At 42.4% G+C, this 15,895-nt stretch overlaps 1 protein-coding gene across 2 annotated transcripts; it reads left to right on the top strand.

The window, feature by feature from the left end:
• The first annotated feature begins 1,299 nt into the window (after positions 1-1,299).
• LOC139413344 (protein phosphatase 4, regulatory subunit 2b) lies at positions 1,300-7,702 on the top strand. 2 transcript variants are annotated; one of them, XM_071160590.1, is made up of 9 exons: positions 1,300-1,642; positions 3,088-3,169; positions 3,360-3,530; positions 4,017-4,110; positions 4,242-4,279; positions 5,217-5,291; positions 5,426-5,554; positions 5,649-5,905; positions 6,134-7,702. In XM_071160590.1, exons 1-9 carry the CDS (start codon positions 1,606-1,608, stop codon positions 6,478-6,480), a joined length of 1,230 nt encoding a protein of 409 aa, XP_071016691.1. In that variant the 5' UTR covers positions 1,300-1,605; the 3' UTR covers positions 6,481-7,702. The 2 variants fall into 2 exon arrangements, with proteins under 2 accessions (XP_071016691.1, XP_071016692.1); XM_071160591.1 differs by lacking the exon at positions 1,300-1,642 and adding an exon at positions 1,896-2,785.
• Positions 7,703-15,895: the final 8,193 nt, after the last annotated feature.

Raw genomic sequence — 15,895 nt, 5'->3', positions numbered from 1 at the left:
ATGTAGTGACAAAGATTTGTATAACTAAACCAAGATAGACCACAACTTTTCGTTTACAATGGGAACAAATGAGTCATAGTGGGCAGAGCCAAACACGGACTAGCGATATCCTATTGGCTCATTCTAGTAAACATCTCCATGTCTGTTAGGGAACGCCTAATCTAAAGTGCGCGTGTGCAGTAACTCAATTCGCCTTTGCACTCTTAAACGGAGCGATAAAAAAAAAACTTTTGCAAAGGGTAAAGTCTACAAAACTTAGTCCACTCTGTTCATATCATATTCTAGTTTTGGGAACAGACAACTGTATTGAAATCAAATGTTTAATCGATGAGAAAAATTGCAGAATGTTGGCCAAAATCCATCTCGTTCCATCTTCTTCCACTGCCCGCCATATTTGATAGTGAGTGGAAACGCCAACCGGATGCTTCACATGTATACTTCCAGTGAAAAATATCTGTCTCATTATTCTAGCTGTGGTAGAGAGGTCAATAGCGGTATAATGCATTGAAGCTATTGAACCTGACCCGAAACAATAGAATTGTCATGGAAACGCGTGGGGGGAAAGGACCGTGGGTCGAGATCCTGGGTATCCTCATTTCCCCCAGCAAAATTAGCCTACATTTAGGCTCTTGTTTATGTGTATTTCACACTATGTTGAGGTAAAAATCGGAGTATGACGCTTGTATGGATGCCAAGTCAACCCTGATGTCTTTAACAACCGACGGCATTACAGTTAAAAACAGTATTGACTAGCACCACCGATTTCTGTATGCCAGTTTATACGAACGGAAGTTAGCCTTTATCAGTCACTTCTTCTAAACCTGAAAATGGACCACTTGTTTATGTTATACAGCCAAAAATAGTACATCCAAATCGGACTTTAGTAACCACATTGTGGGATATGTTATAATACATACATCACAACATATTTGAAGAATATTCACTTTGTTGGATGATATTTGTTGAATGTACCCTCATCTGGTCTGCGTTCCAATGATCCTTAATGTATTTTGCAACTTGTTGAACAGCAGCGTGTACTCCCTGTACTTTCTGCGTTCCAATGATCCTTTACTTAATGTATTTTGCAACTTGTTGAACAGCAGTGTGTACTCCCTGTACTTTCTGCGTTCCAATGATCCTTTAATGTATTTTGCAACTTGTTGAACAGCAGCGTGCTCCCTGTACTTTCTGCACTCCAATGATCCTTTACTTAATGTATTTTGCAACTTGTTGAACAGCAGCGTGTACTCCCTGTACTTTCTGCGTTCTGAACTGATCCGCAATGACCTCACGAGCGCCATATTAAAACGCTTCTTCTTCCCCTTACATGTTATGGGGCAGCGCTATCTGGGATGCTTTGGACGTCCATACCCTAACCAAAGATTTGTATAAACTAAACCCACATCTCATTGTTATATCGCAACCTTAATTCATACCATAATCCTTACATACTAACCTTAAAACCATTTTAGATTTCAACTTCAATGTGGGCTATGGACGTCCCAAGGATCCCAGGGAGGACGAACCCACTATTTTTTTGTGTTGAACGCAGCCACCACTAGTCTGTCTGCCTCTTGCTCCAAGAGATTGACAGAGGACAACAACATGATGGAAATTGACTCACTTCAAGAGGCGCTTAAAGGTTTTTGGGGTTCTTATGAATAACCTTATATTTAAAGAAAGTCAGACTTTTTGTTTTACTTTATTCTATACTACAGTGGTTATATTGCCAGAAGGTGTTGACTGTGGCTAACGTTAGCTAGCTATAAGCGTATGTTAGCTAGTCAGCTAATGCTAACATTCGGAAGAATAAGCATAGTTGCTAACTAACGTTAGCGTTTCCCCTTTAGCTTAAAGGTAACTAGCTATCAATTCTCAAACCTCCAGAGTTTTATATATTTATTTCTGAATTCAACAATTTAACTAGCTAGTTAGCCATGGTGCTGTTGACAACTCCATCGCACTGCTAACGTTAGCTTAGCTAGCTAACGTTAGCAAACTAATGAACTGTTTAAGTTAGCTACCGGTAGTTAGCAATGATGTGTATATATCATTGGTAGTTAGCTACTATTTCCAGTTAGTTGGCTTGTGAATTTTCTATTGACTACGCTAGTTAGCTAACTAGCCAGTAAGACAATATCATGAAGGTAAGCCCAACTAATTGTTGATGTTATGTAGCTAACTGACAAGTTGTCCAGCGAGCTAGCTAACATGCTAGCTTGCAAGTTTGAGTTCACTTAACTTGGCCGATGACAATGGCCACACTTAGCTAGCTCGCTGGGTAGGTCGCTATAAAGGTTTATGAGAACACAATTACATTTTCAGTTGGTGTCACAGTTAGCAAGCTAGCTAAGTCGATCGGCTCCATTTGGCATTTTCCTTTCTTGAGCTGGTGAGCTAAATGGCTGAACAAATCAAATTGATTTATATAGCCCTGCTTACATCAGCTGATACATCAAAGTGCTGTACAGAAACTCAGCCTAAAACCCCAAACAGCAAGCAATGCAGGTGTAGAAGCACGGTGGCTAGGAAAAACTCCCTAGAAAGGCCGAAACCTAGAGAGGAACCAGGCTATGAGGGGTGGCCAGTCCTCTTCTGGCTGTGCCAGGTGGAGATTATAACAGAACATGGCCAAGATGTTCAAATGTTAATAAATGTCCAGCATGGTCAAATAATAGTAATCACAGTGAACAGGTCAGGGTTCCATAGCCGCAGGCAGAACAGTTGAAACTGGAGCAGCAGCACGGCCAGGTGGACTGGGGACAACAAGGAGTCATCATGCCAGGTAGTCCTGAGGCATGGTCCTAGGGCTCAGGTCTTCCGAGAGAAAGAGAGAATTAGAGAGAGCATACTTAAATCCACACAGGACACCGGATAAGACAGGAGAAATACTCCAGATATAACAGACTGACCCTAGCCCCCCGACACAAACTACTGCAGCATAAATAGCATGAACACACTGACAGTGTTGTAGTCACAAGTCATCATTAACGTTAGAGTCAATGGTTTCATAATCAAGCCAATCTATCCAAAGTTCCCTGCTCTGTTGTGTTGTGCTAACTGACTTGATATAACTGTTCTCTTTAGACTTTGACAATAAAGGGAAGAAAGAAGTGGCACCACTGCTCGACCAGTTTCTGTGTCATGTTGCGAAGACTGGAGAAACCATGTAAGGAATGTTCATATTGACAAGCTTGTAGCTACAGATATCATGCATGTGAGAGGATGAAGCATGCTCAGTGGGATAACTTCAACATCACTGGTTCAAATTATGAGGCGTAGTCCTTGATCATGCCTAGTTTTCTCTTTTGCATGTGCTGTATCACTTTTGTTAAGAGGTCTGTGCTCTGTCTTTCCAGTGTTCAGTGGTCTCAGTTTAAAAGCTATTTCCTCTTCAAACTGGAGAAGGTGATGGATGACTTCAATGCCTCAGCACCCGATCAAAGGGGGGTAGCCAATCCCAATGTGGACTCCATTCCATTTGAGGACATGAAGGAGAGGATACTGAAGATTGTGAATGGATACAATGGGTAGGTACCAGTATAACCTTTTAGAATCAACTGTTTTCTTGTGATCATGTCATGGCATCTAAAGAGTTAACGTTGCTGACTTTGTGGTGGTTGTACAAGGGCGCCATCTACTGGAGAGGTATTTCTAGGTGTCACATGTACTGTAGTGCTCAAATGTATTTTACATTTTTTTTTTTTTTACCTTTATTTAACTAGGCAAGTCAGTTAAGAACAAATTCTCAAAAACTACGTTGTTCAGGGGCAGAACGACAGATTTTTACCTTGTCAGCTCGGTGATTCGATCTAGCAACCTTTCGGTTACTGGCCCAGCGCGCTAACCCCTGGCCCAGCGCTCTAACCACTAGGCTACCTGCCTCCCCAATGGCAACCATATTGTAAACACGCATGTCGTTATAGTTTATTTTATACTTATCTAATTTCACTTTTTTTCTTGAGCTAGCCCTACCTCAGGTTTATTTAAATAACCTCCTTACTTACTTCCCTCAGAATTCCGTTTACGATTCAGCGTTTGTGTGAGCTGCTTACAGAACCCAAGAGAAATTACACAGGGACAGAAAAATTCCTCAGAGGTGTTGAGAAGGTGAGTGGAGTGCCATGTCAGTTTAGGAGCAGTTGTGCAGTGTTATACTAGATTAGATGTGTATAGTCTCTATATGTTGTATAGTATTTATATTTTGAAGTGTTTGTGTTGAAGGGTTTTTCTTCTTCCAGAATGTGATGGTGGTCAGCTGTGTGCATCCTACTTCAGAGTAAGTGTTGTTTTTGTCCTTTATTGTTATACGGACAATAAGGACAATAATTATATAAAGGAAACATTTTTACAAAGAAGTGATTTGTGGTATTTATACTGAACAAAAATATGAATGTAACATGCAACACTTTCAACGATTTTACTGAGTTCCAGTTCATATAAGGAAATCAGTCAATTGAAATAAATTCATTTGGTCTTAATCTATGGATTTCACAACTGGGCAGGGGCGCAGCCATGGATGGGCCTGGGGGGGCATAGGCCCACCCACCGGGGAGCTGGCCCAGCCAATCAGAATGAGTTTCCCCACACAAAATGGCTTTATTACAGACAGAAATACTCTTCGGTTTCATCAGCTGTCCGGGTGGCTGGTCTCAGATGATACCGCAGGTGAAGAAGCTGGATGTGGAGGTCCTGGGCTGGCGTGGTTACACGTGATCTGCGGTTGTGAGGCCAGTTGGAAGTACTGCCAAATTCTCGAAAATTACATTGGAGGCAGCTTATGGTAGAGAAATAAACGTTTCATTATCTGGCAACAGCTCTGGTGGATATCCTGCAGTCAGCATGCCAGTTGCATGCTCCCCCAATTTAAGACATCTGTGACATTGTGTTGTGTGATAAAACTGCATTTTAGTGGCCTTTTATTTTACCCAGCACAAGGTGCACCTGTGTAATGATCATGTTGTTTAATCCGCTTCTTGATATGCCACACCTTTTAGGTGGATGGATTATCTTGGCAAAGGAGAAATGCTTACTAACAGGGATGTAAACATTTTAGAGAAATAAGCTTTTTGTGTGTATGGAACATTTCTGGGATCTTTTATTTCAGCTCATGAAACGTGGGATCAACACTTTACATGTTGCGTTTATATTTTTGTTCAGTATAGTTTATATGAAGTAAAATATTGTATTACTGTATGTTTCTCTCTGTCATGAAGGAAAAACGGATGCAGTGGTGTGAATAGAATGAATGGTGTTATGTTGCCTGGGAACGCATCTGCTTTTACGGAGAGGTAAAGCTCAAATGACAGGTTCCTATTTTCTCACCCTAGTTTCCTCAGTGATAATTGCCTAAAGGTAAACCACTCACATTGCTGACACTTTTCTTACACTACATTTCTTTCACTCTTCCTCTATTTTCTTGCAGGAAAGTGAATGGCCCAGGGACCCCCAGGCCGCTGAACAGACCAAAGCTCTCTCTAGCGACAAACGGCCTACCGGACAGTACAGAAAACAAAGACCCTACCACAGAGCAGGGACATGACAAACCCTCCAGGTACTTCAGTTGCTACCCAACAGACCGTGTGATACTCACTTCCTACTTTTTTCTTTTGATGAATTGAATGTGTGATGAATCTTCGCTCTCTCAGTGAGGTGTCGGCATCAGGTACCCAGGGGAGCTCTGTGAAGAACAAGCACCATGACGACGAGGAAGAAGAGGATATGGAGGCGGAGCAACACGAGGTGAAGAGGCTCAAGTTCAGCAAAGAGGATGAGCAGGAGGGGGACACCCTCAGACACGGCAACAATGACAGTTTGTCGGAAGAGGCAGAGTCTATGGTCCAGGAGGAGGATGACGAGAAGAGAAGTGAGGCTCCCAGTACTGCTGGGACTTGTGAAGACCAAGGTAGGACTTGTTTTTCACTCTTTATTTTCGCCAATCATGCCAACATGCATTGCTGGTACAATCCTTTGTGGATATTAGTATGTGTATGAGCAGAACCAGGAATTGCCTGAATTGGCAGAATTCTGAGGTGTTCATCGCAGGTTCAGCTTATCTGCTTGCCAGATCTACATCAACCCTTATGCAGTTAACATTAATAACTCTATTTCTGTGTCCTTGCCTGTCCCACAGAGCCATCGAGCACACAGTTGGAGCCATCAGCAGGGCCCGGGGAGGACGAGCAGGCAGAGAGGGAGGTTCCTTGTGGCTCCCAAGAGGAATGTAATGACATGGACCAATCAGAACAGCAGGCCCCTGCTGGCGTCCTGGAGAGCCCTGAGGCCCGGGAAAGCGATGAGGGCAGTGACCCAGTCAGCAGCAGCAGTAGTGTCAGCAGCAGTAGCAGTGAGGAGAGTGGAGCCAGGGAAGAGAGAGCCTCTGCTCCCTCCAGCAGTACTTCTGAGCCACCTGCAGAGGGCGCCATGGAGAGCGGTAGCCTGGACACTGGGACCAGTGAGGAGCCCATGGAGCAGGACTAGGATCTCAGTATCTGTTGACTATTCAGAACATCTGTCCTCAAGTCCAGCTTGAGTGTCACCGGTGAAGGGGATGCGCCATCCTGGTTCCCTAGATACTTTACGCCTTGTCTACATTTTGGGCACTCCTCAAAATGACCACCTGATGTGGGCATAAACATTTTTTATTTTGAATCAAATACAAACTGGATTTTTTTTCCTACACTATTTAGAGTTTTCATTTTAAGGCTTGTGGTCTCTGGAGGTCTTTGTTTCAGCCTTGATCAGTCTTTGGGGTTTCAGATGATGTTTGTTGTGGCTGTGCTGATAGGTCGTGGTGTTCATCTGTCTTTTTTCCCTCATCAGTTTAAGCATTTGTCAGGAAAAGTAAACCAGGCAGTTTTTTCCCTGTAGCCAGTTTCTCTCTGTGGATTATCACCTCTGCCACACCAGAGTCGAGACAAAGCTATCGCCGCTAATTAACTTCCTCATTATTTATGCTCAGTTAATCACTCCGGCGATGAACTAGCTAGAATCATTTCTGTTTCTGACTGAAGCACAAGCACAAGCCTTAGCATCCAGCTCATACCACTGTTTTTACTCGTGCCGCCATCTTGGTTGTTGAAAAAATGTATATTTCCTTGTTTGTTTGTTCCCCCCCCCCCCCCCCCCCCCCCCCCCCCCCCCCCCCCATAAATTTTCCTCGTGAGTTGGGAGTATTGAAATACATTTTCCATATGTGTCCTTATTCTCCTTTTTAATTGCATATATTTTCTTTGCGATGATACACTACCGACCCAACTCAGAGTAATATAACATGCTACCTTTTACCTTAAAATGTAACATATCATTTTGGGTGCATTGAACCATCATTTATATGAACAGTTCAACTGAATTACTTCTTTTGGAAAATATGTTTTTTGACAGCCAGTTATTTCATTTCCAAAACCAGCTGTAAGTACAAAGATGACTTCTGCTTTGTATTGTGATGTCACCAAGTTGTTTGACTGACAGATATCCAGAGCATTTACTGGTTACCAGCTTTACACCTGTTTCTGCAGCTGTACTTTTTGATATGTAGAATTTTAAATTTCTGTAAAGTAGATTTTTGTAGATTGTGATACAGTATATGTTCACTGCCTTTGTGAAACCATATATAATTGTATAGTTTGTGTATGCTCTGAATGATTGGGCTTTCAATGCGGTATTCAGATAAAGCAATAAATGTAAAAAAAAAAAAAAGAAATTGTGGTCATGCGTTCTTTCTTGAGGCCTTCCATCTTGACATCTCTGCTGACTTATTCTAATAAATGTGTTGCTGAAGACGTGAGCTTCTTAAACCGGGTTAGCTATTATGTGGTCAAATGCTCAGTTCAAGGCGATCAGTAATCAACTGATTACCCTGTCAGATTTCTATGTCATGTTTGAACATGTAGTTCCGGTTGTACTACCAGTCCATATTGAGCTTGTATGAAATCCCGCTACGCCCTCCCAACAAATCATCAAAACAGGATCGAATCCTACTACACCCACTCTGATGCAGGGCTTGCAAACAGATTACAAAGGGAAACCCAGTCGCGAGCTTGCCTAGTGCCGCAAGCTTACCAGTCAAGATAAACGTCTTCTACGCTCGCTTCGAGGCCAGCAACACTGCACCATGAATGAGAGCACCAGCTGTTCCTGTGATCACACTCTGTAGCCGATGTAAAACCTTTAAACATGTTAACATTCAGACAGATAACCAGGACACAAACCCAGAGCATGTGCTGACCAGCTGGCGGGTGTCTGCGCTGACATTTTCAACCACTCCCTGACCCAATCTGTAATACCTACATGTTTCAAGCAGACCACCATAGTCTGTCCAAGAACGCCAAGGTATCCCGTCTAAATGACTATCGCCCTGTAGCATTCACATTTGTAGCCATGAAATGTTTTGAAAGGCTGGTCACGGTTCACATAAACAGCATCATTCCAGACACCCTGGACCCACTCCAATTTGCATACCACCCCAATAGATAAAAAAAAAATGTCTCAATCTCTTGCACTCCACACTGCCCTTTCTCACCTGGACAAGAGGAAAATCTGTGAGAATGCTATTTGTTGACAACAGCTCAGCGTTCAACACCGTAGTGCACTCCAAGCTCACCTCTTCAACTGGATCCTGGACTTTCTGATGGGGCGCCCCCAGCTGGTGAGGGTAGGCAACAAAACATGCACCACACTGACCCTCAAAACGGGGGCTCCCTCAGGTGCATGCTTAGTCCCTTTCTGAACTCCCTGTTCACCCACGACTCCAACACCATTAAGTTTGCCAACAACACGGCGTGGTAGGCCTGATCACAGACGACAATGAGACAGCCTTTAGGGAGAAGGTCAGAGACCTTGCAGTGTGGTGGAAGGACAACAACCTCTCCCTCAACGCCACCAAGACAAATGAGCTGATCCTGGACTACAGGAAACCCCCATTCACATCAACAGAGCTGTACTGGAGCCAGTCAAGAGCTTCAAGTTCATTGGTGTCCACATCACTAAGGATCTATCATGGTCCAAACACACCAACTCAGTCGTGATGAAGGCATGATAATGCCTCTTTCCATTCAGGAGGCTGAAAAGATTTGTCATAGTCCCTCAGATCCTCAAAAGGTTCTACAGCTGCACCATTGAGAGCACCTTAACTGGCTGCATCACCGCTTGGTATGGCAGCTGCTTGGCATCCAACCGCAAGGCACTACAAAGGGTAGCCGAGCTCCCTGACATCCAGGACCTCTATACCAGGCGGTGTCAGAGGAAGGCCCCAAAAAATGTCATAGACTCCAATCACAGAAGTCATAGACTGTTCTCTCTGCTATTGCACGGCAAACAATACCGATGCACCAAGTCTGGGACAGGACCCTGAACCGCTTCTATCCCAAGCCATAAGACTGCTAAATAGTTAGTTAAATAACCAAATAGCTACACGGACTATCTGCATTGACCCTTTTTGCACCAACATTTTTGACTCATCACATACACTGCTGCTACTGTTTATTATTTGTCACTTTATTCCTAGTTATATGTACATCGCTACCTCAATTACCTCGCACCCCTGCACATCGACTCCATACCCCGTGTATTTAGGCAAGTTATCATTTGTCACTGTGTATTTATTATTACGTGTTTTACTTTTCTATTATTTCTATTATTTTCTTTCTCTCTGCAAGTAAGCATTTCACTGTTAGTCTACGCCTGTTGTTTATGAAACGTTTGACGAATACTATTTTATTTGAATTGGCCTGAGCTCTTAAGATCGGAAGACTAATGTCTAGGCTTTGGCTCAAAGGGCTAATGCAGTCATACATAGACAACCTGATACTTGCTCAGTTACTGTACATGATTTATGCAGTCAGTCTTTAAGACCATGCACAAAATGGATGAGAATTGTTGGCAGGTTATATTTGTGATGGTTCACTGGTGCCGTGAGTTTGTAGACCTTGACCAAACAGTAATCCAATCTGAACATAGCCTATGTCTTTCTCCCATGAGAATAAAAGTAAACCAGGGGATCATAGTCTGGGGTTGGAAGAGCCTTTGTTACAACCCTGGGGCCCTCCTTTTTATACTTTAATAATGACTGATTCTCACATTTCGTGTTTTTACAAAGGGGCAGCAAAGGTGTTTTTGTTGTTCGTCTTACAGCGTTCGACATGTCTGTCTCTTGGCTGCTGAAATTTACCCAAACTCTCTGAGGAAATAAAGAGTGGATTGTGTAAATCCGAGCAGCAGTGCTGTTCTGTGGGATGGGAGGCAGTGTTAAACTGTAGCCTTTGAAGAGACATCTCCAGGGAAATAAATGCCAGGCCACCCGGGGAATAAAGAGGTTCTTGCAATCAAATGAGCTATCATTTGATACCTCTCCAGAAATTGTAGAGTTTATAATAGAGTGACACAACACTGGTGACTCATTTGGGCTTCTTCTTTTAAAAGTTTATTCTCTTTGTTCTAAAAGTAAGTTCATGCTCAGGACCTTGCACTGAAGCTGTTACTTGCAGTAGGCCTTCACCCCCGTCATTCGGGGGAACTATGCAAAACTTAATTAAGTGCTGTGTTTTCTGTCTCAGATTTACACACGTCTGTTGCTGAAGGAGCCTCTCATTATTTCTCAGCTGTGTTTGAAAGCCTATCTTTAATATCAAGTGCGTATTGTTCGATCCCAGGGGACCTGGCTTCATTTCTTGGGAATAGAAGAAGGCTAAGGAAGGTAAATATCCAGGCTGCTCATTGTCAGATCTGTATGTAGAGAATCTTCATTATTCCCCTGACCCTCTGCCTCTCATAACATCACAAAGGCAACACATGGCACCAAGCCCAACAGCAAGCATTTCTTTAGGCTTGCCAAATTCAAGAAGTGTTGTAAACATTTTTATCGTGGCTTCCTAAGAGGAAATCACCTTGCACATGGTTGGTTTTGCGTTTTATGCATTTATAATTTTCCTTGTAAACTGGAGTTGATTGTTATTGGCACTTCTGTAGTTTAACTCAAACTGGGATGAAATGGAAATTGAGAAGCTCAATGTTTGCTTTAATTAATTAATCACTAGCCAAGCGATGGTGCCAACTTTTACTCCTTGTCACTGGGCTCCAGCAAAACCCAAAGGAGTTCTGTGTGTCCTTTGAATCTGAAGCAAGCTTATGGTAGAGGGGGGTTGTACAAATGTTTTAGATATTTTTTTATGAATGCGACTCTAATGTAAGTGATCTTTGCTTTCCTATTTCCTGAAAATGAAAGAAAAAAGTTTGGCTCTCTCAAGGACATCAGATAACCTGCTTTAAGACCTCAATTCACATGAACAAAGCCTTACTGTAGCCTTGCTGTTCTAGTCTAGAACAACCCTGGATAATATTTTACCCTACAGTATCTACAGTTGAAGTTGGAAGTTGATATACACTTAGGTTGGAGCCATTAAAACTCATTTTTCAACCACTCCACACATTTATTGTTAACAAACAATAGTTTTGGCAAGTCGGTTAGGACATCTACTTTGTGCATGACACAAGTCATTTTTCCAACAATTGTTTACAGACAGATTATATCACTTAGAATTCACTGTATCACAATTCCAGTGGGTCAGAACTTTACATACACTAAATTGACTGCCTTTAAACAGCTTGGAATATTCCAGAAAATTATGTCATTGCTTTAGAAGCATCTGATCATTTGAGTCAATTGGGGGTGTATTTCAAGGCCTACATTCAAACTCAGTGCCTCTTTGCTTGACATCATTGGAAAATCAAAAGAAATCAGCCAAGACCTCAGAAAAAACATTGTAGACCTCCACAGGTCTGGTTCATCCTTGGGAGCAATTTCCAAGTGCCTGAAGGTACCACGTTCATCTGTACAAACAATAGTATGCAAGTATAAACACCATGGGACCACGCAGCCATCATACCGCTCAGGAAGGAGAAGCGTTATGTCTCCTAGAGATGAAGGTACTTTGGTGCGAAAAGTGGAAGTCAATCCCAGAACAACAGCAAAGGACCTTGTGAAGATGCTGGAGGAAACAGGTACAAAGGTATCTATATCCACAGTAAAACAAGTCCTATATCGCCACTGCTCCAAAACCTCCATTAAAAAAGCCAGACTACAGTTTGCAACTGCACAATGGAACAAAGATGGTACTTTTTGGAGAAATGTCCTCTGGTCTGATGAAACAAAAATGGCCATAATGGCCAAAAAGACCATTGTTATGTTCGGAGGAAAAAGGGGGAGGCTTGCAAGCCGAAGAACACCATTCCAACCGTGAAGCACAGAGGTGGCAGCATCATGTTGTGGGGATGCTATGCTGCAGGAGGGACTGGTGCACTTCAAAAATATAATGAGGCAGGAAAATGATGTGGATATATTGAAGACATCAAGTTAAAGCTTGGTCGCAAATGGGTCTTCCAAATGGACAATGACCCCAAGCATACTTCCAAAGTTGTGGCAAAATGGCTTAAGGAAAACAAAGTCAAGGTATTGGAGTGGCCAACACAAAGCTCTGACCTCAAGCCTATAGAAAACTGAAAAAGCGTGTGCGAGCAAGGAGGCCTACAAACCTGACTCAGGAACACCAGCTCTGTCAGGAGGAATGGGCTGAAATTCACCCAACTTATTGTGGGAAGCTTGTGGGACGGCTACCCGAAACGTTTGATCCAAGTTAAACAATTTAAAGGCAATGCTACCAAATACTAATTGAGTGTATGTACACTTCTGACCCACTGGGAATGTGATGAAAGAAATAAAAGCTGAAAAAATTTTTTTCTCTACTATTATTCTGACATTTCACATTCTTAAAATAAAGTGGTGATCCTAACTGACCTAAAACAGGGAATTTTTACTGGGATTAAATGTCAGGAATTGTGAAAAACAGAGTTTAAATGTATTTGGCTAAGGTGTATGTAGACTTCCGACTTCAACTGTATGTCACAGTTTGTGATTTATTGGATACATTTTAAAAAGTTCCCAAATGTTCTACGGACCAGAATGGAAGATATGGATGTCTACTCCAGTGGCCGACTTTCAAGTGTCCTGACTCCTCTGTCCCATGACACCAAACATTGATTTGAAGTACAGTAGAACTTTGACTTGCTCCAGTACATAATCAATCAAGCTAATTGCTTGTGACCTCTCTTGACAGTTTAATTATGACGAGATCCAGGACTTCTAACAGATTACAGATCATGGCACAACAAGTGATGCTTATAATCTTGAACCAAATGCCAGTTTATGGTATATAACCACTATATTTATCTATTTGTTGCTTGTACAGTACCATGAATCCCAAATTTACCTTGGTTGGTGTCTTTATAATGTGTCTTTAAAGTAAAGTCACTTTTTGACAGTTTCCTATATCCTATAATGTATTCTTTACACCTCAAGTTACATCATACTGTGCTTTAGTCACGTCAAGCGCTTGGAGTGGATCGAAAGTTCAGAGGCGGAGCACAGAGTTTGAACTTTAAAGGCAGCAGCATCTGAGCTATTGGTAGGATGTTCCCCTGACAGGGTCAGGCATCCCGGTGCGCAATCTCTGTGTCGTCCAATAGAGGGTACTATTTTGTTTCCATGGCAGATTTAACATGATTACCCTGGCCTGAAATGAAGATGCAGACCCAGTACTGCCTGCAGCTGTTGATAGGAGCTGTGACACATTTCTCCCCGCCATGTTGTCACACTCTCCCACATCATAGGGACCGCTCTACTTCCTGGGGCTGCTGGATCCAATGCAGTGAAGTCCTCCACAGGAACTTGTGCTGAATGTGCCTCACTTTAATTTCATGTAGGCAAAGGCTAGAACCTATAATATAATGGTTTTGAATATGCTCTAGACGTTTGTGAATTGATCTGATCCATAGGTGACTTATTTGCTAGTAATTCATGTCAATTCTGTACACCATTGTACTTATTTGATTCGAAAAAGGATAGGATTACAACAACAAAAAACAAACTAATCTAGGTCTTTGTTAAAAGTGTCAATTTGTCTGGTATGGTTGTACATCCCAAAGGCCCAGGATAAGTGTGTTATTTGTTGATCAATGTCAAGTTCCATTGTCTGGCATGCAGGGTCAAAGATTCTGCACTGCTCTGACAAATGGCAATCATTACTAGTGGACGGTTGCCGGGTGATGTCCACTGTAGACAGACAGAACGGGAGTAAGAAAATAGCTTGTTTTTCTCACACTCCGCGGCTGGGATACTGCACCTGAATGCCCAGGGACAACAGAGGAAGAAGCAGCAGACAAGTTCAACTTTACGACTTCACTGGAGCCGCCAAGTGGAGAGGAGACTAAAGAGGAACACTGTGTAATGTCCTAGAATATTTGGAGGAAAATGGACTGGAAGTCATCCTAGGCTGAGGCCCTGAGGTTTTGAGCCTGAGGTTTGGGTTGTGCTGCTTAATGCATGGGTGTGAGTCCAAGCGGGCGCCATTCTCAGGTAACTGTTATTTGAACTGCCACTTACCTGTCAGACTGGCATCATCAGAGAGAGATGTAGAACATGGAGTTTTTCCATCTCTGTTTATTCTGGTGAAAAGAGAGAAACCAGCAAAAGAGGTGGAAATGCTAAATGTATGTAAAAAGACACAGCTATAAAGGACTCTTGACTAAATGTCAGGAAAGCCTATATATCATTAGTCTATGTGACACCTGCTCCTTGCCATCTGCTCTCCCATATGGACAGACAGGTGAGAGAGCATATTGGAGCATCGCTCTTAAAGGCCCAGTGCAGTCAAAAATGTGATTTGGCTGTGTTTTATATAAAGTATGAGGTTGGATTTTTACTGTGAAATTGTGAAAATTATGATAAGGTTTTTTTAGTGTAATACTTGTCTGAAAAAACTGCCTAAAATTTCAGCCAGTTTTGGTGTGATGGAGGTTTTGCCTGCCTGGTGACAACACCAGGTGATAAGTTAGTTAATAGACCAATAAGAAAGAGAGTTTCAAACATGTTTTCCCCTCCCCACTCAGACCACTCCTAGACAGTCCTAGCTAAATTCTTGCTGGAGAAATTGCTATTTGACCATTTTAATTGTTACCCAGAAATGATGATGATTTTGAGATAAAAAGGGCTGCATTGGACCTTTAAACCCCAGATTCTTGGCCTTCTTCTCTATAGTCCTCACAGGAGGTTGGTAGTGCCTTTAATTGGGAAGGATGGGCTCGTGGTAATGACTGGGGAGGAATGAGAGGAATGGGAACAAATACATCAAACACATAGTTTCCATATGTTTGACGCCATTCCATTCACTCCCTTCCAGGCATTATTATGAGCCATCCTCCCCTCAGCAGCCTCCTGTGATAGTCATGTTACTACACCTGAATGCTTACAATGGTTTCAGAGCAATGCCTGCAGCCTTGGTCTGCTTTTAGACACTCCAGGGTCATACAATTGGTTATTGTTTATCACTGAAATAATCAGGTTTGCAATGACAGCAACAACAAAAACTCACGACCAACAAAAACAAAAAAATAATCACCATTTGTGCGATTAAAGATAAATTGATAAATTGTCTCAAAAGACTCCATATGGTGTGTGCGTTCGTGTGTGCGCATGCAAGTGTCTGCATGTGCACTAATGTCTACTGTCCATTCATGTTCCAGGCCATTTTCCCGCCCTATTTATCTGTTCATCCCACCAATTCAACTTAAAACACCTGGTTCCTTGTTGTGGTTGATGCCTGGTGGTAGGAGGTGACGTTACAGAATCATGAAATGATAGTAATTCCTGCCCCAACCCCTGGCCCATTATAAGGCTACTGATGAGTGTAAAACACATAGGTACAGTGAATGATGCAAATTGAGACGTCAAAGTATCTCTCGTTGCTATTTGATTCAAGCCCCTAATAAACTATTGCCAGCATTCACTTGAAAAGAAAGGTGTCCAAAAGGTGAGTCAGTTTTAACTTCACATAAACCGTGTTGC

Source organism: Oncorhynchus clarkii, chromosome 7 (assembly GCF_045791955.1).
Source record: "Oncorhynchus clarkii lewisi isolate Uvic-CL-2024 chromosome 7, UVic_Ocla_1.0, whole genome shotgun sequence".
Classification (NCBI taxonomy): domain Eukaryota; kingdom Metazoa; phylum Chordata; class Actinopteri; order Salmoniformes; family Salmonidae; genus Oncorhynchus; species Oncorhynchus clarkii.
The sequence above is the reverse complement of the archived record's forward strand: the minus strand, read 5'-3'. Positions and strand labels throughout refer to the sequence as shown.

What these genes read in the sequence shown, in the direction of transcription:
- LOC139413344 (XM_071160590.1), top strand. Translation starts at nt 1,606, where the DNA reads ATGATGGAAATTGACTCACTTCAAGAGGCGCTTAAAG. An exon ending in GCGAAGACTGGAGAAACCAT is followed by an intron (nt 3,170 to 3,359) that starts GTAAGGAATGTT and finishes CTGTCTTTCCAG; the next exon opens with TGTTCAGTGGTCTCAGTTTA. An exon ending in TGTGTGCATCCTACTTCAGA is followed by an intron (nt 4,280 to 5,216) that starts GTAAGTGTTGTT and finishes TCTGTCATGAAG; the next exon opens with GAAAAACGGATGCAGTGGTG.